The sequence below is a fragment of the Hippocampus comes genome, unplaced genomic scaffold (assembly GCF_001891065.2).
Source record: "Hippocampus comes isolate QL1 unplaced genomic scaffold, H_comes_QL1_v1.1 scaffold151, whole genome shotgun sequence".
In the NCBI taxonomy this organism is placed as follows: Eukaryota; Metazoa; Chordata; class Actinopteri; order Syngnathiformes; family Syngnathidae; genus Hippocampus; species Hippocampus comes.
The window spans coordinates 465,468-491,266 of record NW_017805591.1 but is presented as its reverse complement, the minus strand read 5'-3'; the positions used below and the strand labels follow the sequence as shown (position 1 = coordinate 491,266).

General features: G+C 42.0%; 4 protein-coding genes across 8 annotated transcripts in view; all 4 read left to right on the top strand.

Annotated features, from left to right (window-relative positions):
- The first annotated feature begins 634 nt into the window (after positions 1 to 634).
- Positions 635 to 8,975, top strand: LOC109522009 (IQ and AAA domain-containing protein 1). Of its 4 annotated transcripts, none has more exons than XM_019880171.1 (20): positions 635 to 697; positions 1,928 to 1,994; positions 2,869 to 3,196; positions 3,278 to 3,397; positions 3,880 to 4,059; positions 4,144 to 4,215; positions 4,378 to 4,583; positions 4,660 to 4,744; positions 4,810 to 4,908; positions 4,980 to 5,055; positions 5,154 to 5,260; positions 5,376 to 5,453; positions 5,553 to 5,614; positions 6,628 to 6,710; positions 7,285 to 7,392; positions 7,461 to 7,660; positions 8,009 to 8,095; positions 8,173 to 8,350; positions 8,439 to 8,677; positions 8,762 to 8,975. In XM_019880171.1, the coding sequence occupies exons 2-20, from the start codon at positions 1,984 to 1,986 to the stop codon at positions 8,876 to 8,878; spliced, it is 2,436 nt and encodes an 811-aa protein (XP_019735730.1). In that variant the 5' UTR covers positions 635 to 697; positions 1,928 to 1,983; the 3' UTR covers positions 8,879 to 8,975. The 4 variants fall into 4 exon arrangements, with proteins under 4 accessions (XP_019735730.1, XP_019735729.1, XP_019735731.1 ...); XM_019880170.1 differs by lacking the exon at positions 635 to 697 and adding an exon at positions 704 to 1,176; XM_019880172.1 differs by lacking the exons at positions 635 to 697; positions 8,439 to 8,677; positions 8,762 to 8,975 and adding an exon at positions 704 to 1,176 and having other exon boundaries at positions 8,177 to 8,297.
- Positions 8,976 to 12,027: 3,052 nt separating this feature from the next.
- LOC109522025 (obscurin-like protein 1) lies at positions 12,028 to 13,217 on the top strand. Its single transcript, XM_019880206.1, has 2 exons — positions 12,028 to 12,722; positions 12,800 to 13,217. Exons 1-2 carry the CDS (start codon positions 12,683 to 12,685, stop codon positions 13,162 to 13,164), a joined length of 405 nt encoding a protein of 134 aa, XP_019735765.1. The 5' UTR covers positions 12,028 to 12,682; the 3' UTR covers positions 13,165 to 13,217.
- On the top strand, positions 13,179 to 14,328 carry LOC109521997 (obscurin-like). Its single transcript, XM_019880151.1, has 4 exons — positions 13,179 to 13,419; positions 13,518 to 13,622; positions 13,848 to 14,134; positions 14,317 to 14,328. Exons 1-4 carry the CDS (start codon positions 13,224 to 13,226, stop codon positions 14,326 to 14,328), a joined length of 600 nt encoding a protein of 199 aa, XP_019735710.1. The 5' UTR covers positions 13,179 to 13,223.
- obscna (obscurin, cytoskeletal calmodulin and titin-interacting RhoGEF a) overlaps positions 14,328 to 25,799 on the top strand; it is a 34,212-nt gene continuing 22,740 nt past the window's right edge. The window contains exons 1-24 of one of the 2 annotated variants that reach the window (XM_019880156.1): positions 14,328 to 14,586; positions 14,684 to 14,950; positions 15,020 to 15,283; positions 15,383 to 15,649; positions 15,725 to 15,994; positions 16,096 to 16,362; positions 16,574 to 16,840; positions 17,432 to 17,704; positions 17,784 to 18,047; positions 18,136 to 18,402; positions 18,528 to 18,794; positions 18,870 to 19,139; positions 19,300 to 19,566; positions 20,121 to 20,396; positions 20,486 to 20,752; positions 21,237 to 21,503; positions 21,796 to 22,062; positions 22,654 to 22,920; positions 23,192 to 23,458; positions 23,532 to 23,798; positions 23,872 to 24,138; positions 24,780 to 25,049; positions 25,158 to 25,436; positions 25,508 to 25,765. In XM_019880156.1, the coding sequence (XP_019735715.1) occupies positions 14,343 to 14,586; positions 14,684 to 14,950; positions 15,020 to 15,283; positions 15,383 to 15,649; positions 15,725 to 15,994; positions 16,096 to 16,362; positions 16,574 to 16,840; positions 17,432 to 17,704; positions 17,784 to 18,047; positions 18,136 to 18,402; positions 18,528 to 18,794; positions 18,870 to 19,139; positions 19,300 to 19,566; positions 20,121 to 20,396; positions 20,486 to 20,752; positions 21,237 to 21,503; positions 21,796 to 22,062; positions 22,654 to 22,920; positions 23,192 to 23,458; positions 23,532 to 23,798; positions 23,872 to 24,138; positions 24,780 to 25,049; positions 25,158 to 25,436; positions 25,508 to 25,765 (6,406 nt within the window). In that variant the 5' untranslated portion in view covers positions 14,328 to 14,342. Of the gene's footprint in view, positions 14,587 to 14,683; positions 14,951 to 15,019; positions 15,284 to 15,382; positions 15,650 to 15,724; positions 15,995 to 16,095; positions 16,363 to 16,573; positions 16,841 to 17,346; positions 17,705 to 17,783; positions 18,048 to 18,135; positions 18,403 to 18,527; positions 18,795 to 18,869; positions 19,140 to 19,299; positions 19,567 to 20,120; positions 20,397 to 20,485; positions 20,753 to 21,236; positions 21,504 to 21,795; positions 22,063 to 22,653; positions 22,921 to 23,191; positions 23,459 to 23,531; positions 23,799 to 23,871; positions 24,139 to 24,779; positions 25,050 to 25,157; positions 25,437 to 25,507; positions 25,766 to 25,799 lie in introns of those variants that run through there. The other variant, XM_019880157.1, reaches the window with a different exon arrangement.

Below are 25,799 nucleotides of genomic sequence, written 5' to 3'. Positions count from 1 at the left end.
CAGATTCAGAAAACTTTATTCATCCCCGTGGGGCAAATATGTGTTTCGGTTACAGGTGTTGATTTGTAGAATAATTACGAAAGAGTTGAAAATGTGTGAATCATCGTGTTCAAAAAGAGGTTTCGAAATAGTGCTAAACTACCTGTATATCACGTATAAACAGGAAAAACCGCATAAATGTTAGAACTTTTCCACGTGTTGGCTTGAGTGGAGCGAAAGTATGTACAAATGTTACACGGGTTTTAAATGACACTGTAGGCATATGAAAGTAAATGCCTGCATGTACATGTATGGTACGTGTTTATGGGAAGCCTATGTATGTATATCGATTTCAGTTTTTTATTTTTATATCTTGGATCAAATTATGTTCGATCAATCAGTCAATCAATCGATCATCAATTCATCAATCAATCAATCCAATTTTTATTTAAAATTCGCTACTCAATCAACCAAAATTTATTTAAATTTGCTACATCCTTTTTGGAAGGATTTACTGAAGTACATTTTACAACGTGATCACGATGCATTATCATGGATTAGCATTCTAAACGTTGATTGAATGCGTTTCGTCAGAGGAACTATTGTACTACGTTACACTCCAGGTCAGTAGATGGCAGTGTGACGTATTTATGCTAGTTGCAAAACCTACCAGATGAAGTCACGTTGTTTGCCGTTTCCATGACAACTTCAGCTCGAGGTAGGGGTTCCAAATATTGACGTTACAAAGCAACGTTATTATGATTGGTTAATTGTATGACCCAAGGTTGAAATGACTCTTCTCGTCATTTTCACCTTTCACTTTGATTAATAAATTAAGCATCAATTGCGGGTGTTTACTTTGGAGAAACTGGCCTTTGAAATCGTTTTCAGTGTTAATTAAACAGCGTGGTCATTCGGTGTAATTTAGCAGCAGTCATGGTGTAAATTGTATAAAACTTACGTCATTAGCTGTTTACGCCGTAAAATTTAAGCTCATTGTGGATACGTCATGATAACAGTTCGACTTAATCGAAGGCGTGGGGGGAGGGGGAGAAGGCGTCAAAATTAATGAGTCTTTTTCCCGCACTTTCGACAATTTTGCTGATTCTCAAGTCAAAAACATGGCGAAAGAAATATATGACATAAGATATTGATTATGGGGCGAGCGTTTGATTCACTACAGTGCAAAACATAGAGGTGAGGTTGCATTGACAGTAAATCATGAAAGATGTTTTCTGTTCTTTTTTTGTATACAGTATACTGAGATACATTTTGTAGATCGGGCTAAGGTAGTATGCTCTCAATTTGGAAAGGCCAAAGTGTAAATTACTTGGCTTGCAAGTCAAAGGGTAAAGGATTATTCTCAGAGTACTGCGAAAATGCTCTTGAGCATGGCACTGAATCGCCTAACCTGTTTTGGATGGACCCATCATGTTCTTCAAACTCAAGGCCCACGGCCAGAAAAGGGGCCACATGTGGCCTGCTAAATCAAATCATGTGTCTACGTCCTTTTGTTCATCTACCAAAATCTTGGCGTATGGTTTTTAAAAAAAATATATACCAAACACCGATTTAAAATGAAAAATAGTTGAACAAAGTAATTTCTTTGACTTTGGATTTCAACATCAATTATCCATCAGTCTGTTGTGTATTTGTAATAATGTGATGGTGCGGTTATACATTTATATGGTTTGAGTCACGGCCCTCTGAGGAAAACCATAACTTCAATGTATCCTGCACTATAAATGAGTGTGACGCAGCTGCCTACTGCCTACATGAAAATGTGGCCTGTGTTAATGTCGAATCATAATAGGCTATATCATATTATCTATTGTTATATATTATTCATATATCTAAAAAAGAGTGTAAATCTGATTGCCCCTCTGGGGAACAATTAAATGTTGTTGTATTCTTCCTGTGATCACAGTTTTTAATTGCCTTTTTGCAGCTCCCGCCCACAGGAGACTTGACTAAGAGTTATCCCACCTCTGTTCCAGAAAAGAAATGTCACAAAGGTAAAGTTCCCAGCAGCCACAGTAGATGGGCTGACATATTAGTCATTTCAAGCCAATTCTGTTGTGGCCCTCAAATATTTTACGAGAAGTTCCATCTAAAAAAATCATTTAGCCTTAACGACCAACATCATGACCGACATTAAAATACAGTAGCGTAGTTGGCCCAAATGTTCATTAAATTACAAGACAGATTTCATCACCATTTTTTTTTTTAAGATTATTGCCAGACACTAACATTATAAGCAGTTTGAACATTAATACCTCACTTAAGTATTGGAGAATGAAAAAGTTTGTGCTTAACAATATTCAATTAAAATGTTTGTACCGGTACATAAAATCTGTATATATGCTTAAAACCAGCAAGATTAATCTAGATATATTGAATCTAAAAGCCAAATAGCAATACAAGTGAACTGAAGGCAGTGATTTTCTTTGAGTAGCAATAGAGAAGTGGTCAGAAACCTTTTCTGAAACTGAGAGCTAATTCTTGGCTACTGATTAGCGCAAACCGCTACCAGTTTTACACACACTGTGTAAAACAACTTCCTACCTTTCTTTATTCTTTTTGTGACTTCTATCATGTCTTTCTTCTAGCCCTGATTGCCAACATAACCTGAAATCATAAAAAAATCTACCTGGAAAAAAAGTTGCAGGAGAGTCATATTTTCATTCATTCCTCACATTGGCTGACTCTGAATCATACTAATAAATACAAAAATAAATAAAAAGGATGTACTGGGCAGTAGGGCACACTTAAAATGTGTGGTGCTGGTGATTTTGTCAAAACACAATACTGTATCGTATTTACAACGGTGAACCCATTGCCTTTGCTTTGGAAGTATTTTACTCACCACTGGCTGACTTTCCATCCTAGGACATACAACGAGCTGTGGGCAGAGGCCCAGGTGGAGTTGAGCCGTCTGTTAGTTGAGGAGCTTCCTGAAGAGCCAATTCTGCCACAAAAGGACCGTGCGGCGTTCTTCCAGACAGTGGCCATGCTGTACGTGCGCTATTTGCAGGTCTTCAGACAACTAGAGAAGGTCTACGACCAGGTTGTGCATCCGCAGAAGCGACGGCTTGTTCTGCATACCCTTGAAGGTGTGATGGGTCGAATCTTAGAGCTGAAGAATGAAATGGTGGATAAAGAGCTCTGCGAGTACCACTACATGGATGATGTCCTACATGACTTAAAACTCACACCTGTAAGTTTGATTGCTGACTGCTAGATTTAATGAAAATCCAATTGATTTGACTGCTGCCACCAATGAACATTATCTCACCAGGCTGACCTTGAGATTGCCATCCCTCACTATTTTTTGAGTGAACGCAGCAAAGACAACCGAGAGCGAACGACGATGCTCAGAAATATCCTGCAAACGATGGAGTCTACTGGAATGCAAAAAGTCAGTGAGACATCCTACATTAGGGATGGGCGAGTACCGGTACCAGGTATCCAAACCAACCTTAATTTAAGGTATCGGGTCCTCCTGGAGGCTGCCGATACCAGCCATCGATACTAAAGACAAAAAAAAAAAATCCTCTTCGATAGGAGTTGGCACTATGCTGTGGCAATTTGACACATCAGTAAGTCACACTCTGCATCAGAAAGAATGGTCTTTTTTCACAATTTTTTGTCAACGTGCAAAATAAAATTTTGACATCACAACAGGTATTGGTACTTGGTATTGTGAGTACTCATAGAATACTAAGAATACTGTTATTGGTCTGGAACCCCACCACCCGATCTATAATGATTCAAAACTTCATTATATTGTCCCCAAAATTGTGTTGCACTCAGTTGAATCATAGATTGCACAAGTGTACCGAATGATGTTTCAAGTGAAAGTAAGTTTATCATTTGTGTCTTTTTCCACTCGTACGTTAGCGTGTGACAAAGAGCATGAGTCAAGACGAGGCCATCCGAATCATTCAAGTCGCAGAGAGGGCACGCCAAGGACGCCTAAGGGCAGCCTTGAATGAAGCTAGCAGGAGATTGAGCAAGATACCCATGGCTGAGGAGCCAAAACCCAGCGACATGGACCGAGCTGCAGTCCGCATCCAGAAGGTTCTTTGTTGTCAATTTTATTTTATTTTTTTTTGTGGTTTCACAGACTTTTTGCTGGAAGATTGTGTTCATTTCAATTTGCAGTTTTGGAGGGGCTATGTAGAGAGGAAGAAGGCAAAGGCAGTTCGCATAGAAGATATGACTTTCCTGGGAATGGTAAGCAAAATGCTATAGGCCATCCTGATGCCCATGTTGCAGATATAAATGTGCTTTTTAGTCAGAAGATCGGCAAGTTTTGCCTTTCCTATTCCGTGGAGTCAGCCAAACTGCTTTCACAGAACTGTCTGTTATTTCATTGTGTACCCATTTCTGTGTCAGACTCCGCATCCAAAATATCAGGCACCATGTGAGGCCATCATCACTGCCGACGCCAACGAAACGGCCATACGAAACAAGCAGAGGGAACATGAGGATGACTACCAAAAAGCTGTGACGGAAATCGCAAACCACCTGCTCGAGGTGGAGGGTCAAGACATAGCCAACAACATGAAAGAACAAATCAGGCAGTGGTTTCTTGAATGCCGGTCAGTTGGAAACAAAGATTTGTGTTTAAATAGTTGAGGAACTTGTTCAAGGTAGTCGCTTTCTTTCTTTTTTCAGTAATCTAACAGGGGTATTCCCAGACTTCCCAGATGATGATGAGGGAGGCTCGGCTATCCTTTTTGCTGAAAAGGATTATGAGGAAGTAAGACACAATTTCAGTCAAAAGAAGATTTGCACGCATGATGTTAACTGGCTTTTTTTTCGTAGTTATTGGCAGAAATGGCGGCATTGGAAGATGATGGCAAAAATAAAAAAGGAAAGGAAGAGGAGAAAAAAGACGCAAAAAAGTCTAAGGGGAAGGATGGGGTAATGGCTGACTTCATTCATAATAGTCTCAATTCAAATGAAACTCAAAATAAATTCATACCGAACCACAGGAAGAAGAAGAGGGCTTGGTGATGTTACCGTCAGCTTTTTTGGCAGACTTGGAAACGTGCAACAAAACATTTGTTGGTAACTCAAATTGAGCTGCTTTGCAGTCATTCAGCTTTATTTGGAAAAGGCGAATTAATCACTTATTCCCCCCCCGAAAAATGTGAATGTCCCCACAGATTTCTGGGAAACCCGCACAGAGTCTCGAAATTTCAACCAGCGGCATGAAGTGGAGCTGATCAAGGAGGAGAAGAGGGTGGACATTGAGTCTGAGATTCGGGTGAAGGTGAATATTTCGGACTGTGCAAAACATGGGCGAAATAATAACAATGATTACATTTGCTCACTTTCACAATCACTGGAGAAGTATGCCAACATCAACACTGTTGTGCCTTCCTCAGGTGGACGAGCAGATGAGACAGGAACTGGCAGACTGGAGGCTTGCTGTTGAAAAAACCCCAGCCAAAGTTTATGCCAAGGTGTCTATATCTAGTAAAGACAGAAGTCCATGTGTCATCTTATGTCATACTTGGCCACTCTGCTTGGATTCCGCACCAACTGTGTCACTGTATTTGCAGAAAAAAGCAGGCAAGGGCGATAAGAAGAAGAAAAAGGGGGAGAAAGATTTGACAGCTGATCGGTGAGACGCACTTACAATGTTTTTTGGCGTAGAAGTCAAGTAGTGGAACACTGTGAATATAAAAAGCCTCCACACCGCTGTTCAAATGTCAGGTGTTTGTGAGATTAAAAAAAAAAAAAAAAATTAGACCAAGATAAATCATTTCAAAGCCTTTTACATGATTAATATGATCGAGAACCCGTACAAATCAATTGATTTAAAAACATCTTTTCAATAAGTAAAGTAAAAATAAACAACAGAGATAATGTAGCTGCACAACTTTTCACACCCTCTCATAATAATGGGATGTAGTCGAAATTAACAACCACATTCAAACCGAGAGTCAGCACGTGCCTGCCGCCATTCAAAGTGTGTAAATAACCCAAAAATAAATTTCAGCTGTTCTTGTAGGCTTTTCCTGATTTTATTTTTGCTTGCTAGCAGAAGCCTGAAGGTTATGTGCTCACACCGGCTACTGTTTTGGACTGTTCATAATTCCAAATCGTGTTCTTTATGTCATGATCAGTGTTGTGCTTGCGACAAACATATCATTTGAAATTACGACCAATATGTTCAACCTTGGTTTTACTAGAAAACAACAAAATCTCCCAAAAGCACATAAAACTGGCACGCACCTCAATCAAGTTGGAGGGAATTATGAACAGTTCTAAATAGCACTCAGTGTTAGCATAAAACCTTCAGGCCTCTACTAGAAAGCAAAAAATCAAAATCAAAAGCCTACTAAAACACCTGAAATGTCTCGGCGACTAAATGAGGGCACATCAAATGATGTAAGATGTGTGCTGACTCTCGTTTAACATTTTGAATGTGATTGGTGAATTCTAAGCATAACCACATTCCCTTCATAAGACAATGCAATTATATAAGTAATGGGTCACATTAATAGTGGATTACAAAAAAATTAATGTTGGTCTTTTATTTATTTAATTTTTTATATTGCACAAACCTGGCCTTTGCACAGGGGTGTGCAGACTTTTTATACCCACTGTAATAAAGTGGTTCATGCCTTCTAGGACTCTTGAGTCTCTCTGTCAGGAGATGGTGGAGGAGGGTTTGTTGAAGCAGGCAAGTAGTGTGCAAATGCAGGACTACCTGGGTAAGTCATCCCTTCAAATTTGTCCCAAACTGGCAAAGTATCTTTCATAAATCAACCAAACTTTATCTATAAAGCATCTTTCCTATGCAACAAAGTGTTTTTACGGTTAAAATTAACCCCACCCCGCCACAATGATGTAACATCAAGTATACTGGTGCAACCTTATGGATTAAAATCTATGCGCTTGTACTTTGCAGTGTAGTGTTTGCACTTCAATGTATTGAGGGGTATCTGTAAGAATGTAGTTTACTTGTTTAGCCACCTGTGAAGGGCAAAATATTAGAAATTCAGACATACTTTCGCACTGACAAACTTATGACAGTGTTCACCAAAACTCACCATTAATAAATCCATAATTTTTTATCTTGTAGGTCTTGTAGTGGCCCCTGCAGTGTGCCAAACGTTGCGACTCATGATTGTTTATTTTTTTTTTAATTTAACAGCAATGTGCTGCCCTCTTCTGGTGTGAAACTTAATAACGCCAAGATCATGCCGACCAATTTCTGATATTATGTCATAATCAGCACACTTCACTCTTTAGTTACTTAGCGAGCCATTTCCCTTTGTTTCGAAGGTGACTTCAACTATCTTGGAACCACACTGAGACAGAATGACATTGAACCCATGCCTTCCTTGGCAGATGTGCGGCAACTTATCTCTCTCTATGGAATTCTACCTTTAGGTATATGATTGACACGTACAATAAGAACTTGTTAAGGGTGCCCATGAAGTTGTGTGGGTGTTTTACAGGCTCTCATGTGGTTCACGAGAAGGCTCCCCTTACAAAAGCCATTCTACTAGTTGGGCCAGCAGGGGTTGGTAAGAAGATGTTGGTCCACGCAATCTGCCAGGAGACTGGCGCAACCCTGTTTGACCTTTCTCCTTTCAACATTGCTGGAAAGTATCCAGGCAAGAGTGGCCTCGCTATGATGCTCCATTTGGTCTTTAAGGTAACGCACAGAAACAAACTTGAGTTGCTTCCCAATTTCCGTTTTTTTTTTTTTTAAATCAATACCCACGTATCAACATAACTTATCAGTGGTGGGAAGTAGCACAGTATAAATACTTTTACTGTATTAAAGAGATTTTTTTTAACGTATCTATACAGTGCAACTTAGAAAATAAAAACTGTTGGTATGCAATTTTGGATTTGACGTACAGGTATATCTTTTGTGACACCAGTCCTGGAGTTTATCTGTCACAGCTCACACATAATATCTAAAGACAAACATTATTTTAAAAGGTCTTTTTTATGTTGTGACAATAAAGCAATTCCTAACATGATCATTTCCACACAGGTCGCGAGATTGATGCAGCCTTCAGTGATATGGATTGGTGGCGCAGAGAAAATGTTCTACAAGAAAGTTCCCAAGGAAGAAAGAGCGGTATGTCTGATGAATAGTAGCTCATAGTAATTAATTTGTCTTGCATTTCAAACTAAAAACGCTCCACACATGTCCAGATAGAACCTAAACGCTTGAAGAAAGATTTGCCCAAATCACTCAAGCTGATCAAAGAAGAGGATCGCGTTCTCATCATCGGAACATGTAGAGATCCCATTAATACGGATATCAAGTCATTGTGTAAGATGTATACAAAAGTCATCCTCATTCCAAGGCCCGACTACGGCTCCAGATATGGTAGGAAACGACATACTTAATGCTAAAAATCGAGCAAAGTGCATCAATCTTCATTTCCAATGGTTGTATTAACATGAAATCATTTCAGTTTTGTGGAAGCACCTGATCGAAAAACATGGAGGCAAGATAACTTCAGCGTTGGACCTCAGCTCCTTGACCAAAATTTCAGATGGCTATACCCCAGGTCACATGATCCAGGCAATCCAGCAAGTTATTACCAAGAGACGAATCCTTCTACAAGAAAAGAGGCCTTTGACTGCTATTGAGTTTGTGGCTCCATTAGCCAAGTTCAGCCCCGTGTTTCAGGAGGAGGAAGAGGCATTAAAAGTACTTGTTTGGTTCTGTTTAATGGAACGCTCATTGTGACATTTGGTAAAATATAAAGCAACTTCTTTTGTGTTGTGTGTCCAGAAATGGTATGCAAAGACTCCCCTGGGAAAGAAGCGGATTAAGGCTGCTGCAGAAAGGGAAGAGAAACTGCAGGCGCAAGCTAAAGCGAAAGGTCCCGCGAAGAAAGGAAAGAAATAATGTGCATTGGAAAAAAATGTATTCAAACATGTGTAACTCTGATTATACATGTACTATTTTACATTAAATAAACTTGGTTAAAATTGGTTAGCAACCAGCTCAGGGTGTACCCCGTTGAATGTTTCCAGGTTTAGCCACAACAGTCATGTGTACTTGACTTGACTTGTGTTAGTTTCCTGAAAGGTGCAGTTTACTTCTTTTGCCCCAAGAGGGCGGCAGAACTCTTGTAGCTGCAGTGAACGCTTTTTTATTTTGGTTGCGCTTAGAACACGGTTGGGCATTGCATTAATAAATTTCCCAAAAGTTAAGTATACATAGCAATGATACTTGCTCTCACCACTAATATAGTTGAAATTCATGAAAAAAAAATTAGACTGTGGGCTGCCTGAGAACAAACGACGTAGTGTTTAGCGAGGTTAAATGAATGGTTAGGTTTTTAAGTAGCTGTCAGTTTGTAGGCTGTGCTGTAATTAGACATGCAGGACTGTTGACAAGGCCTAAGTCAAGGACATCTAATGTTATTCTGCATGATGCAGCTGCCTGGATATGGCACACCAAAGTACGTTATTACACCCACCAACAAGGAAATGACTTTTAGGTCAGTTTGTCGGGAATAACAATTAAAATGCAACATTTTTTTTACACTAAAATATGTTTTCTGATGATGTTACAGTCGCTACTATGATTGTTGAAGGAAACGTGACACTTGAGTTTTAAATGGAGTCTTTTGCTGTTTTGTTTACATCTAAATTCACTGGACACATTTTGACTTTGCCTCGGGGTTCTTTTTTTCTTTAGCCAATGGGCACCATCAGTCAACTGCGATATATTCCCGGTTTGCTCTGTTTCATAATTTGAGACATCTTCTTTCTGGATCATATTTAGAAGGGGAAAAAAACATTTACAAAACAAACCTCCGTTTTATTTACAAAACAAACATTTGTGATGAATGGTCTGGTGGAACTTTGGAAACGCAGAGTGGTTTGTAGGCCACCATTCTACCCTTGCTGACGACAAGTTATTTTTTTTTTGTGCCACAGCAGGACTGTGGAGATTACCGCGTCGATAGAGTTTCACTGGATTAAGGGGTACTCAGTACCACATGGAGCTGTCGATCAAACCGAGCAAACACAATGCTGGGCTGTCCTATGTTTGTGTTCTGTCTGCTTGTCTAAATGAGGAAACGTGTATTTACATCGGGTGTAAATCTCACTTTTTTTTTTTAATTGGATGTCTGTTGTGGTACTCTTATCTTTATCTTGGACATCATACAGAGATAAGAATATCTATCCTATGGACAGAATGTAGAATGACCATAGCATGTTTAAGTGTTTTCTGTGGTGACCCAGTGAAATGTGAGCCCATTATTGCTTAATTTCTTCATAACCTTTGAACTGTGACGGTGGAGGTGGTTCCCTCATCGGTGGCATGCGTTTTGAGCTGTCAAACATGAACATTAAGGACACTGACAGATTGCTCGAACACAAACAAAGGAGACTGCAATTATTCGCACGTCATTTTTGAACGTTGGCTTTGCTATAGTGGCGCATGCTGCTGCCTTTCCTGAGCTCAGATTTATACCTGCAACATTCTCCAGCAAACGTGATCAATATTTGTTTGCAATAACAAGTTGCATGAAACAAAGTGTTCTTCCTCATTCATATTAGTTTACAGTAGAAATCGTCATTCCTTTTGAAATTAAAAAACAGTGTCAGTGAAATTCCAAAGAAAAACTAAATGAAAGGCGGCAAAGTACAAACTTTTGGCCCAAATGCCTCACAGTCAAAGGTTCTGGGTTCAAATCTAGGCTCAGGCCTTTCTGTGTTGAATTTGCATGTTCCACCTGTGTTTGTGTTTGATACTCTAATATCCTCCCACTTAACCCCCCGCCCCCCCATGTCAAACTACTCGAACATAGGTACAAATACAAAATGAACTGGAAGAAATTAATTGAGGAGGTATGCAAATCATCATCATAACACTACCCAGGTATGTGAACACGGTAAGCACAATTTCATCATGAGCTTTTCTGCCTGCTATCTCACCAATATTATACATTTTGGTTGATTGTGCTGATCCTATTGATCCCAGTCACATTTTGCTTCACACGATTGAAGCTATCTTTGCCTGCATACTGACAGAGAGCTATTTGGAGGTCAGTATGTGGGGTGGGATGTGTCAGCTGTTCACTAAATCGCTCTATCACACCAGCAAGGGGAAAAAAGTACCGAAGCCTGTCACATCGGAGAGTGCGAATGTATGCATGCTCACTTGTTTACATAGTAGGCTTTGTTGAAAAAGATGTTTGCGTTTTTGTTGTGATGGTGTTTTATATACATCTATTCTTCTCAGACAAAGATATTTTGTTTTGTCCAGCCAGTGTGAGGATGGATTTCCCTTAGAATACATCTGAGTCAAAGGTGCGTACATCACTGCTGGTGTTTTGTTTCTTGGCATGTGTCTTGACAAAATTCCACACCAGAAGGGAGGGACGAATTCTATTTTAAAATTGAAATTTGAACATATTGGTGTTTTGTGGGAGCCTATCTGTGATTTATAAAGACACTTTTTGGAATATGATATTTGTCTAGCGATGTTAGGCCAAGACGTTAAGTTGAGCTATCTTGAATTTATATCCAGTGGTTTGTCGTTACTCTGCCCGAGTTGTCCTGCAGCTGGCCCTATTTGGAGAACCTTGTAAACATCCTGGTCTTGTTGATAGTGGTATCAGCTCCAACTTCTCAAATTTGATTCAGTCTACTCTCATTTGGTCTCTTGCTTTTTTTTTTAATCTCCCCTTTTTCAATTGAGGGCATTCAGTCTGGTGGAGATAGCATCACAGCTGAGTCTATATTGGTGGTGATGAGCTAAGTCAAGCGAGGTGACAGAGATTAAACTACTCGTCGTTACCGGGAAGGCCGAGCATGCCACCGCGGGGATCCACCGCGCGGTAGTAATGCCATGTGCACTGACTTTTATGTGGCTCTCTTGGATTTTGTAACAATCGTAAAAATGTCAATATCACCATAAGCTTCCTTTGAGACTTTTACTGGCTAAAACTCTCAAAGCCAATTGTGCAGATATGAAATCAACATTAGCGGCAACTGGTCAAGATCTACAGAGCAGTAGAGTTCTCAAACCATGGCATCTGATTTTTGCAAGCTGAATATATTGGTGGTTCATATTTCACATGACAAAGTTTTTATTGGTGTGGGTGTCGTGCAAGATGCCTCCTCTTTGCCTCCTCTTGTGTACTTGAGTAAGGTAACTGAAATACATTGTAGAAACACCCTTCAGTGTGTAGCATTACAGTTTTACAACTGCAACCTACAAACAAACAAACAAAAAAAAAACCCCCATATATAACTTTAGTGGGTCACTCATCTGAGATCATGACGTAATCTTCTTGCAACTGAACGGGCTTCCGTCTTAAGTCTGGTGAACTCTATCGAGATGTGGTTGAGTGGATCTATCAAACTTTCTAACAATGTCAATAAGGCACAATTAGTTTTGTCGTGACAGAATTTTGATACAGGTCCTGTATTGGATCTCGTCAATGTAGATTCTGTAAGTCAGTTCTTCATTATTATCAAGGAGTGACCTCTGGAAAGCGTTGCCATAATATAGAGCAATTCAGGGTTCTATAATTACTGAAGAATGCTAGCTAATTTAGCTAAAAGCAAAAATACAACATACAGTAGTAGCTCCATTATCCAGAGACTAACCTGTACCTCACATGTGTTTCCAGTGCCAGGCTGAAAGGTTTCAATCAATCAGAACAAAACCATTTAGATTGTAAGAAGTATGGCAGACAATATACCTGGAGGAATAGTAGCAGCCGCAAGTAAGTTCTTCATTGAATTCAATTGCCCACGCGGATCATTGCGTGCATACACAAACATGTTTGTTTTCATGGTTCAGAGAACCGTCTACAGGTGATGAGAGGCTTGGAGGATGTAGAAGTGTCCGAGTGCGAGAGCTGCTCCTTTGAGGTGACCCTGAACTTGTCATACATCGAGGGAGTGTGGACCAGGGATGGCATGCGGCTCAAGTCCAAGCCCAACTGTCGCATCAGCACACACGGGAAGACGCATTCGCTCATATTAAATAGAGTGGCGTTGGCAGATGTGGGCTTGATCTCTTTCCAGGCAAATGGCGTTCAGACCTCCGGCAGACTCACTGTTAGAGGTAGGCTTGGACAACCGACTGACACCAATACAGTCCAAAACAATGACAGGATCAAGTTCAAGATTCAGATTTCATTAGTACTGCCGAATAGAGATTAAACTGAATGGCTTTAATATGAACCATTCATGAAAACGTCAATGTTTTCAGGAATTTTATTATGATTACGACTTGTTTCTTTAATTTCCGACCAGCTCGGGACATCCACATTGTCCAGGAACTTCAGGATGTTGATACTATGGAACGTCAATCCGTCAGCTTCTTGTGTGAAGTAAACCAAGTGGATGTGGATGGTCGGTGGTACAGAGATGACTGTAGAATCCGACCTGGTGACAACATTAAGATTAGACATCAGGGTAAATGACCCATTAATTCATGTCATGTGAATCTGTTTTTTAAAAAATCCCCTCAAATAAGGCATAATGGTTTTCCTTTTGTTCTGAAATGGTTTCAGGTAAAACCCACACACTGTCTTTTAAGTCGGTCCGGCCGGAGCACGCTGGAGAAATCCGATTCACTGCGGAACGCGTCTCATCTTACGCAACACTTACAGTCAAAGGTGAGTCTGTCGGTGGCTCAAAAGCTGTCCCATTGGGTCATCTGAATTTTATAGGAACTCACACAAAATGTATAGTGCATCGAATATAAAACTTTGTCAGTGCAATATACTGTATGTGCCACTACATCAAAGAAAGGACAGTGCAAATTCAATCTTGACACACCACAGATATGGTGCTGCTTTTTGCTACGTGTACCTGACTCAACCTGCTGTTCTATTCATCAGAGCTGCCAGTCCAAATAGTGCGTCCACTGAGAGTCAAGATAGCCATGTATCACCACAGAGGCTTGCTGGAGTGCCAAGTATCTCGAGCCAACGCTCAAGTCAAGTGGTACAAGAACAAAAAGGAGCTTGTGTCCAGCAAAAAGTACCAACTTGTCAGCCAAGACGTTTACAGGCAGCTCACTATCGATGACGTCTGCTCCTCGGATGAAGACACCTACACCTGTGACACAGGAGATGACAAAACCAGTTGTCAGCTTCTAGTTGAGGGTGAGATATATGTGGACACTGTATACACATGTCACACGTATGGAGATGCAGTTGAATCACTAAGATTGAAAGACATAGTAGATGTTTTGATTTCATTTCAAACATTTTTTTTTCTTATAGGAAAAAAAAAGAGATCATTATTCAGAATATACAGTGTATGTCAATAACAGATGTGTGCTGTTTGTTGTGACTGTCCATGCAGAGCAGGCTATGAGCATTGTTCGGGGCATGAGCTCAATGGAAGTGACAGAACCAGAGCCAGCGCTCTTCCAAGTGGAGACAAGCCTGAAGTCAGGAAGGCCGCCGAGATGGACCCTGAATGGGAAAGTGTTGGAGCCCAGCGAAGTGGTGGATATGTACAGGGAGGGTACCATCCACAGCCTCTGCCTCACTTCCACAGACAGCTCCATGTCGGGGCCTGTGGTTTTTGTCGCTGGCAAGAGCCGTTCTTCTGCTGAACTTACGGTAAAAGGTGGGTGGACCAGCCCTCCCCCAAGTACATCCTCCCTGTGATCAGTAGAAGGGTGAAGGTATCGATTTCATTTGGTAAAGTAAGTCTCTCCCTGTAGAGCGGCCCCTCCAAGTTGTCCGCAATTTGGAAGATGTGGAAGCCAAGGAGAACAGCTCTGTCACTCTGAGCTGCGAGTTTGCCCCCTCCCCCAGGGTGGTGAGGTGGTTTAAAGGTCGTACAGCTTTGAAGGCTTCAAACAAGTACAGCATGAGGAGAGATCGGAAACGTGCAGAGCTGACAATCCATGGCTTGGTAGGGATGGATGGAGGGCAGTATCGCTGCATGGCGGGGGGTTCGCAGAGCATAGCACACGTGGAAGTCGAAGGTATGTCGGTTAAATATGATTTCTTTATTTATTGAGCCGAGAGCTGATCTGTATTTTTTTATGTCATAGTGCGAAAGCTGAAGCTGGTCAGACACCTTGAACCAGTGGAACTTGAAGAAGACAGCGTCGCCAGTTTTGCTTGTGAACTCAACTATGTGGTTGCCAACGTCGAGTGGCTCCTCAACAATGTCCGCCTGTATTCCAGCGCCACAAACAGGATCCAACACATGGGCACCATGCACAGCCTTTTCATTAAGAAGCTGAGACCGCAGCACAGCCGGGTCACCTTTAGAGCTGGCCTTCTTTCGGAGACGACAACTTTAAAGGTCAAAGGTTAGCCAAAATAACAGTTTTCTTCTACTTTTTATTTCTGACAAATATTCCCACCAACGCTAAAATTATGTTTTGTGTTACCGCATCCATTGTCTTTAGAGCGCCCTGCGGTATTTCTAAGACCTCTGGAGGATGCAGTTGGGGAAGAACAAGGGGAGGTCTGCCTTCAGTGTGAAGTCTCCAAAGTGTCTGTGATCCCAGTCTGGAGGAAGAATAGTATTGTTCTGACACCTGATGAAAAGCATGAGCTGTGCCAGTACGGAAGGTCCCTGGCACTGATTATTCATTGCTTGAGCAAAGATGATGCTGGGCAGTACACCTGTGATCTGGGCACCAGCCAAACCAAGGCTAAAGTTACTGTACATGGTGGGTTGAAAAGCAGTACAAATAAAATACCTGGGCGGTCGTCATTTCAATGACCTTTATTTGATCCATTTACAGATTTACATATCACTATTATCCAGCGCTTGAAGACAACGTCCATAATGGAGGGTGAAAGCTGCACTTTTGAATGTCAACTCTCTCACGTTCTTAGTGATGAGCCTTTCTGGACCATCAACGGTCAACTGGTTGTCTCCAACAGCCACTTCCAGGTCATCAACAATGGTCGCAAGTACAAGCTGAGGATTAAAGATGCAGTTTTGTCCAACGCTGGAGAAGTGATCTTTGGAATTAAAGACTTAAGCTGCAGGACAATGCTCTTTGTCAAAGGTGAACAGCCAGTATTATAATCATTGCAAGATGAATTTATAACAAAACAAAACAAAAAAAATAGATGAGTGTGTCGCCTAATATGTTTACTGTGATGTTAGAGAGGCCAGTGCACATTTTTAGGGATCTGCTGAATGTCAAGACTGTGCCAGGTGAGGATGCGGAGCTGAGTTGTGAGATCACCAAACCTGAGGTCAGCATCCACTGGCTGAAAAATGGCCATATGATCAGGCAGAGTCACAAATATAAGATGAGCGTGGAAAAGAACCTGGCAAGGCTGATAGTCAAGAATACCGCAATCAGAGATTCAGGAGAGTACTGCTGTCAGGCTGATGGGGTTGCCTCCCATGCCAAACTGGAGGTTAGAGGTAAGTACTTGAGAAAAATATTGTTCTGGAATCTTGACATTTTTTTTCAAAAAGATTCAGTCAAGATTTGAACAGAAAATAAGATGTCACTGATGCCATGGCATCTCCAATTCAACTGCCATGGCGTCATGTCTAACTAGAAGGCTCCAGGATTCCTAGGATTGCTACGCTCAGCATTCACACACAATTTCTAAAATGTGTATCATTCCAGATCTGCAGCACTCATTCGAGAGGGAGTTAAAGGACAGCAAAGCAGAGGAAAAAGGTAAAGTGACCCTGGAGTGCGAGACCAGACAGCCAGCCAAGCGAGTGACCTGGCTCAAGGGCATGATGGAGCTGAGGTCGAGCAGGAAATATGTCATGAGGCAGAAGGGTGTGGTGCTTTCGCTCACCATCACTTATCTGGAGAAATCGGACACAGATATCTACACATGTGATGTTGGGACCATGCAGAGCCGTGCGCAGCTGACTGTGCAGGGTGAGGAAAATACTGGTCACTCATTGAATGAATTCTCGTTTGAGATCGTAGCTTCCATCTCTCGTAAGCCCACCGAGCAATGCAGTTTTCCGACCACAAAATGGCATTTTGAAGCAGCACCAATATTAATTAAACTTCAGACAACGTGCCCCCGTTGTCAAGGACGAAGAAAATTCTACTGGCCACTGTCGATATAGTTTGCTGTTGGTGGAGAAAAAAACGGAGATACTGTGGATATTGGAACTACTCACTGCCGAAGTAGTTGCAGACAGAAAACCTGTTCCAGAATCCGCACACCACTCTACCCAACGGAATTATTCAACGGCATTCGTCCAAACCACTTGGTGTGCAGCTGACTTTAATCCGCTTCGTGGGAAATCGTAAAGTTTTGGGGGTATGGGACAAGGAAGAACTCACAACATTTAAGTTCAGTTCAGGACCAAGTTATGAATTCAGTATTTTTAAAAAAAGACATCATTGATCACTGATACCTGCACTGCCTCAAACTGATAACATCGAATATTTTGGTAACCTTATTAACAAAGGATTTATGTGAGAGTTCTCATCCCTTTTTTCTTTTTTGTCCGACAGGCCAGAGGGTGGTGATCCTGGATGAACTGGAGGACATTGAGTGCCTTGAAAGTGATACAGTCACCTTCAAATGTCAAATCTGTCCCAGTGACTACACAGCAGTGAAGTGGTACTTGGATGAGACTCTGCTCTACAATAATCAGCTTAATGAAATCCAGATGCTGGCGGGTGGCTACCACACGCTGACATTTAGACAGTTAGCCCGCAAAGACACTGGTACCATTTCGTTTTCAGCCGGTGACAAACGATCATATGCGTCACTGTTGGTCAGAGGTGAGGATTCGTCTTTATTCTGATGTTCTCGTTCCATTTCATTTGGTCTTGAGTTGGTTTGACTTGTTCACATTGCCAGAGAGACGTCCAACCATTTGCAAAGCCCTCGAGGACTGTGAGGCTATTGAAGGAGGGGGTCTGGTTTTGTCCTGCGTGACCTCAAAGCCATGCCATATCCTATGGTACAAAGATTGTTGCTTGATGTGGAACTCGTCAAGGTACTTTGCAAGTCGTTCGGGATGTGAGGCTCGGCTGGCAATTCGGGAGGTCTGCCAAAGTGATGCTGGGGTGTATGAGTGCAGTGCTGGATCTGTTTCAACAAGGGCTGTTGTAACCGTCAAAGGTATCAATGGGAATTTTCAGATAATATTTTGAAACGATAACTTGAATTTGCTTTCCAAAGTTTGTCTAATGTTCCTACCTCCTTTTAGCTATCCCAGCTGAATTCACAAAGCCTCTGCAGAACGTAGAGTCCCGAGAAGGTGAAACCGCTACATTGACCTGTGAATACTCTCTGCCGGGAGTCCAATTCCACTGGAAAAAAGGCAGTGAGAGCCTCAGGCCTGGAGACAAGTATGTGATGAAACAGAGACAGACCATCAATTCACTCATAATCCGAGCTGTGAAGCCGGAGGACTCGGGGGAGTACACCTGTCAATGCAGGGGCCACCACACTACAGCAAGGCTCAAAGTGCAAGGTAAAGCCATGTACCTGATCGTGGTCTACGTCGGTTCTTTTTTTTTCATTCAACATTTTAACATTTCCACTTTCTTTTCACTTTCACCAACCTCCCATCCTTATTTTTTTCCTCTTGCTTTCTAGCCATTCCGATTACATTCATCCAGCAACTGAAGAACCTGCATGCGGAGGAAGGGAGCAATGTCATTTTGCGATGCGAACTCTCCAAATCTGGAATACCAATAGAATGGATGAGAGGCCAAGAAGTGTTGAAGAATGGAGTGAAGTACCAGATGAGAAGATGGGAGACAACATTAGAGCTTTTGATATGGAAAGCTGTTCCTGAAGACAGTGGACTTTACAAGTGTTTGTGTGCTGATCAGGTCACATCCGCCACTGTCAAAGTCAAAGGTATCAAGTATTCTATTGACAAAGTTCCTCAGAATCTTGATTCATTGGTACTAAATATTGCATATCGTTCCTTAGCTCTGCCACTCACCTTCAAGCAGAAACTGCACAACGTGAGCTTTGAGGAGGGCAATATGGCAACGTTGCGATGTGAGCTTTCCAAAGCATCTCTCTTTGTGGAGTGGTGGAAGGGGGGTGATGAGCTCATCAAGAATAGTGATAAATATCACATGCGCCAGAGTGACACACTGATCGAACTGAGGATCCTAGATGTGACGCCAGAAGACAGCAACATCTACACCTGCATTTGTGGGAGCATAGAGACCACAGCAACCCTCACTGTGAATGGTATACTGCTTTGTTAACCTGACATGTGTTTGTTATTGGTATTAATAAGTACGGTATTAAGATTCATTTATCAAAATACAATGTACATTTTAAAGACACTTTTATAAGTGCGTTATTATTTAGTGAGGCGTGATACGCATATTTCCGTGTTGCTCTTTAGCACTCCCCATCACCTTCAAGCAAAAGCTGAAGAACCTTCAAGTGGAAGAAGGACACAACATCACGCTGTCTTGTGAGATCTCCAAGCCTGGTGTCGCTGTGGAGTGGAGGCTAGCCGGTGAGCTTCTCGAGGATGGGGAAAAGTACCAGATGAAGCAGAGAGGCTCCGTGCTCACGCTGACGATCAGAGATGCTCTGCCAGAGGACAGCGGCATCTACGCCTGTGTCTGCAGAGACCAGAAGACAAAGGCCACAGTTAAAGTCGTTGGTATGTTATCCAGTATACGGAGGTTACTTGCTGTGACTAGTTTGAAACGCAAGTACGGAATCTTAAGTACAAAAGTTCTTATGCCTACGATTGCTCAGCATTGTATCGTAAATAACTGTCTTTCAAGAGACTACATGATCTGAAACAAGGGAATTTAGTCCCCTAATGTTCTCTGGCAGCCCATAGGGGAGCTGATCCTCAATTTGAAAAGCACTGCTCTAAAATGTTGCCACTATGGCTACTGAACTTCTTAGGACATGGCAAAAACACTGTATTTACTAATCAGCTATTGGGTTAGGCCACTTAGTTCTCACTAAATCTTTCTTGTTGATATTACAAGATCTCTGAGCACTTAAATGGAAAAAAATACCACAGGACCACGCTAAAATCTTATAGAAGCTTCAAATGTGAGACCAGCTCCATATATTTGAATACTTGTGTCGTTGTTTGATGTCAGTGTTACCATCCGTTCTCCATATAGCAGATTATTGGTCATCAGTAGTTTTGCTTGATAGTATGCCACAAACTGGAACATTTTCTTTGTTCCCGCGAAGCGATCCCCGCCACGTTTAAAGGGAGTCTGAAAAGCCAGGAGGCGGAGGAGGGGAGTAGTGTGACGCTCCGCTGCCAAGTGTCAAAAACAGATGCCCGAGTAGAATGGCAGAAAAATGGACAGGTGCTGTCTGAGGAGATGTCCGGAAGAAAGTATCAGTTGAAGCTTGAAGGGAAGACAGCTGAGCTGACCATTGTCAGCGTTGAAGTACAGGATGCGGGGAGGTACAGCTGTATTACAGGAGATGAGAAAACAACTGCCGAACTCAAAGTGAAATGTCAGTAAAATCAACACGCCAGTAAATTTAAAATATCGTATGCGATTTTGATGCTGATGACATGAATCTGCATGTGCTCTGCCAAACAGCACTTCCAGTCACATTCAAACATGGGCTCAAGAATTTGGAGGTGAAGGAAGGCGACAGCGGGCTTTTCTGTTGTGAGCTCTCCAAACCTGGAGCTCCAGTGGAGTGGAGGAAAGGTCGTGTACTTCTGAGCAGTGGAGGCAAGTATGAGATGAAGCAGGAAGGGCCTTACACCAAGATGGTTGTCAACAACGTGCAAGACAGCGATGCTGGGAAATACATTTGCAAAACTAAGGACAGCCAATCAACTGCAGAGCTGTCGGTCCAGGGTGAGTCACCACAACCTGGTATCATATTAAAACATACTGCTTTACTTTTGTTTGCCAAATGAATTAAAAACGATAATTTTTGTCAATAAGATACTAATGTAACCTACGTAAAACCAAATACAGTAGTTGGGCAAATTATTTTACGTTTCACATAAAATCACAGGACTGCAGTGCCCTGCCCTTGGAATATTTGGTGTGTACATTGTGATTCTGAAGGATGAATATCAGATAATACAATGCACTTCTGGATTATTAGCGTGAGAATGAATACGGATCATTTCTTTCTTTCCATATATCTTTAATCTAACACTGTTTGTCTTGCTCACACAAAAAACTTGATCATACAGACAAGCGCAAGTGGTACCGCGTCTCTATATACATCAATATGGAATATTGATGTGGCGGGTCCAAAATTCCTGGCAGCAGCTTGTCCTCACGTATTTTTGTTCCTTTTTTTTTCTGTAAGACTTTTTCTGCCTGACAGGTTTACCACCATGTTTCACGCTCATGCTTGCTAACCAGGAGGTGATTGAAGGCAACAGCGTGTTTCTGCGCTGTGAGCTCAACAAACCTGCCCACTCAGTGGAGTGGAGGAGAGGAGGCTTGGTGTTGAGGCAAGGAGACAAGTACCAGATGAGGAAAAAGGATTTGCAGCTGGAGATGACTATTAATAATGTCACTCTCGAAGACGCTGGTGATTACACCTGTACTTGTGGTGAAGAAACTACTACAGCTTGCCTCGCAGTGAATGGTCAGTATACAGCAGTGCATTTGTGATCATATAATAATAATAATAATAATAATAATAATAATAATAATAATAATAATGAAAGGCTGTTGTGTGTTGAATGAGAGTGAATTTTAGTGGCGGCTACTTTTTGTAGGACTTTGAAAATGAAGGATAAATTGGAGATGAGGCGTAGGTTAGTTGTTGGGGTCTGAACCAATTTTTTTTTTCAGAACAGTAACAGCTGCACTTTTGAACAGTGATAAAATATTATAGTGTTCTACCTTTGGAAATATCTCTTTTTTCCCCCACTTAGAACGACCTGTCAAATTCCTCCATGAACTGAGTAACATTGAAGTGCAAGAAGGCAACGGGGTAACACTTTGCTGCCAGCTCTCCAAAGCAGGGCTCACTGCTCAGTGGATGAAGGGAGATGAGTTGTTAACCACTGGTGAGAGGTATCAGCTGAAGCAGAGAGGCTCCACACTCGAGCTGCTCATCGGGAAGAGTCAGCCTGAAGACAGTGGTGTTTACAGCTGCATCTGTGAAGCCATTAAAACTACTGCGACACTCATCATAACCGGTGAGAGACGCTGCACCTCATGGAAACATAAATCGACATACGTAAACATTTTGTACAACTAATGCCCACAGCGTTAGCCCTATCAAAAAGGACGTTTTCAATATGTTTATGCTTAAGGATGCTGTGGTGGTGTCAAAGTGAACCGCATCACACTGAGAGCTGTTTACAGTATTTTATTTTACTTTGTTTCGCTGCAGCCATCCATCCATTTTCCATCCTTTACATCACATATCTGAGTAATTAGTCACTAGTGAGTTGGAGGCTATCTTAGCTGACTTTGGCCGAGAAGTGGGTATAACCTCGACTCCAACCAATCACAGAGCAGAAATAGAGAACCAATGATTCAGACCTACCTAAATAAATATATTTACAAACAGGATAATCAAAAGCTCTCAGAACGAATCAAGGGAGTTGTACACCACTGCAAACTACAACAACAATAATAACCCCATGGTTAAAAATAAACAGTAACTCTCTGTCAAAGAGAGACTATTTGCTAGCGCCATTAGGTCTCATTGAATTGCACAAACACATTTACTATTGTGGTCATATAGTGTACATTCCTCACAGTAATGTCCCCCGCCCCCACAGCAATTCCAGTGACGTTCAAGCAAAAGTTGAAGAACCAAGAAACAGTGGAGGAGAGCAGTGTGATGCTCTACTGCGAGCTCTCCAAACCAGGAGTCCCGGTTGAGTGGAGAAAGGATGCTCAGCTCCTGAGGGAGGGAGCCAAATATCAGATGAAGCAAGAGGGCAGGGTGTGTGAGATGCTGATCGCAGATCTCACTCTCAAGGATACTGGCGAATACAGCTGCTCTGGTGGTACAGCTGTTACTTCCGCTGAGATCAAAGTAAGAGGTAGGCTTCAGTCAAGTCAAAACACATTACCTGTGAAAAAAGTCACCGTTTGTTTGGTGAGTTCACGTGAACACCCAGAATCAGGAATGCCATTCCACCCAATGAATTAATATTAGCAATGATACACGCAATATAGTCACACAGACAGTAAAATAGGGAGTGCTATTTTTGGTACATCTACACCCTGTACAGTAAACACATCCAATGTGTACCTAAGACAGTGTCCAGCTAATGTAAATCTCTTTGATTTTCATGTGTTGCTTTCCCCCAGCTCTTCCGGTTACATTTAAGCAAGAAGTTCAGAATTTGGAGCTGAAGGAAGGTGACAGTGGAGTGTTCTGCTGCGAGTTGTCCAAACCTGAAGCACCAGTGGACTGGAGGAAAGGAAGAGTCATTCTTAAGCCCGGTTACAAATATGAAATGAAACAGGAGGGAAATTTCACCAAACTGTTTGTCAACCATGTAGAAGAGTGTGACGCTGGGAAGTACACTTGCAAGACAAAAGACAGCCAATCCACTGCTGAGCTCATCGTGATAGGTGAGTGATCTCACATCTACGATCATACAACCAACTGTCCCATCCGGATGTTCACAATAATTTGTATTTCCAGCACCTCCCATCACATTCAAAACCAAGTTAAAGAACCTCCAAGTGGAAGAGGAGAACAGCGTGACATTGATATGTGAATTGTCCAAGCCCGGCCTTTCTGTTGAGTGGAGGAAAGGCCAGGAGCTGCTGAAGAATAATTTCAAATACCAGCTAAGAAATCGAAACAGCATGCTGGAGCTGACCATCAAAAACACTCAGCTGGATGACAGTGGAGTCTACAGCTGTATCTATGGCGATACCAAGACAGTAGCCAACATCACTGTGACACGTAAGACATGATCGCTACGTTTAAGTATGCATGTTGTGGAATAGTCCAACTTTTCTCCATCCTACATCCACAGCTATTCCACTCACCTTTAAGATGGGTTTGAAGAACCAGGAGGCCGCTGAGGGAGGCAACGTGACCCTAAGATGTGAACTGTCCAGGAGTGGGATGTCTGTACAGTGGTGGAAGGGAGAGGACCAGCTCCATCAAGGTGGGAGGTATCAGATGACCCTCAAGGAGAACGTAGCTGAGATGAGCATCAGAAACATCCAGCCGGAGGACGTTGGGGAGTACAGTTGTGTCTTTGGCGAGCAGAAGACAACTGCTGAAGTGAATGTGAGAGGTATTCGATATGCTTCTTGTTTTTGAAATTATTGTTCATGAAAATGTACTAAACTCTAATGATTATTGAGTTTTTGTCACAGAGCTTGCACAGACACTGATGATCCTCTTGTGTATTCGATCATTGAAATGTTGTCGCCTGAACTGATGGCTTTTTCAATTGTGTCAAAAGACACTGCGGTGCTTTTTCAAGGCCGTCATTGAAGTAGATGTAAGGCAGTGGGAATGTTCTTACCGTAAAATGATGCGATACGCAGCACGAAATAGTGTATACAGTAAGTATAGTAAACATGCTTAATGTGAGTTAACATAAATTGGTTATTTTAATCATTTTATTTGTCAAGAAGAGAACAAGAGAGAGAAAACAATTAAACACTCACCATATGAAACAGGTTCTTACATAAGTCTTTGTCACTTTCCAAAAACTCATATCTTAGGTACTGGCAAGCGTAGCAAGATAAAACTGGTTTAGCTTGAAAGATGAAATCTTAATCATTCATTGTCAGACTATATTAATAATTGTGAGGAATCTTTAATGTGAGAGCACTATAGATTATTATATGTTGCCTCTCAAATGCTGCCCCACTTTAATTGTCTTGTCGTCTCAAGTAACAGAAGATCTCGTTTTTTTCCTTATGCTAGCGGCGGCATCAGTGTTCTTTGAGAAGGAACTGGAGAGCCAAGCGGTGACGGAGGGCAAATCGGTGCTGATGTCATGTGAAGTTTCTAGCGCGAATGTCCCTGTCACTTGGAAGAAGGACAATACGGTCATTGAAGCTGGGCCACGACTAATTATTACCAAAAAAGGACCTATGCATATGTTGGCGATCAAGCAGCTGAACCTGGAGGATGCTGGCGAATACTGTTGCATCACCAGGGGCAAGAAGACCACCGCCAAGTTGATTGTGAGGGGTATGTCAAAGTGCAATAATCTCCCCCAGTTTATATCATTACAGCATTGTAAAAAATCTCCCACTCCATTGCTTCACCGGTATCTGTCTCTGTCTTTCTCCTCCACAGAGCGGGTACGAATCGTTACAGAGCTTAAAGACATCACTGTAACTGCGGGGGAAGATGCCATGTTTGTGTGCGAGCTGAGCCATGCCAATGTGAATGAGGGTGTGTGGTGGCTGGACTCCAGTCCACTGCAGAGGAATGATATGAACCAGATGACATGCCAAGGTCGCACACACCGACTTGTTCTCACCATGACAACACCTGACGAGACAGGCATTGTGGCATTTGTGATCGGGGAAGAAAGGACATCGGCAAGTCTTTCAGTGGTGCCAAAGCTCAAAGGTGGGAAGACATGTATCTATCAAGCCCTATTGGGAAGATTTGTGAATCTGAAGAGATGTTTTGATTTTCAGTTTTATTTGAGGAGAAGCCTCAAGATGTTCGAATATCGGAAGGAGAAATTGCTACTTTGTCCTGCACAACCTCTGACTTCACCACCCCGGTTACCTGGAGGCGCAACCATATCCCTCTCCGAAATGGCGACAAATTTGAGATACGAAAAGAGGGAAAAGTCAACTTACTGCTGATCCATGCCGTGGAGCCCGGGGATGCTGGAGTTTACTCTTGTGATACAGGCGATGCACAGGCCAGTGCCAAGCTTACTGTGACAGGTAATACAGGGAGGGATGCAGCATTCCAAAGTGA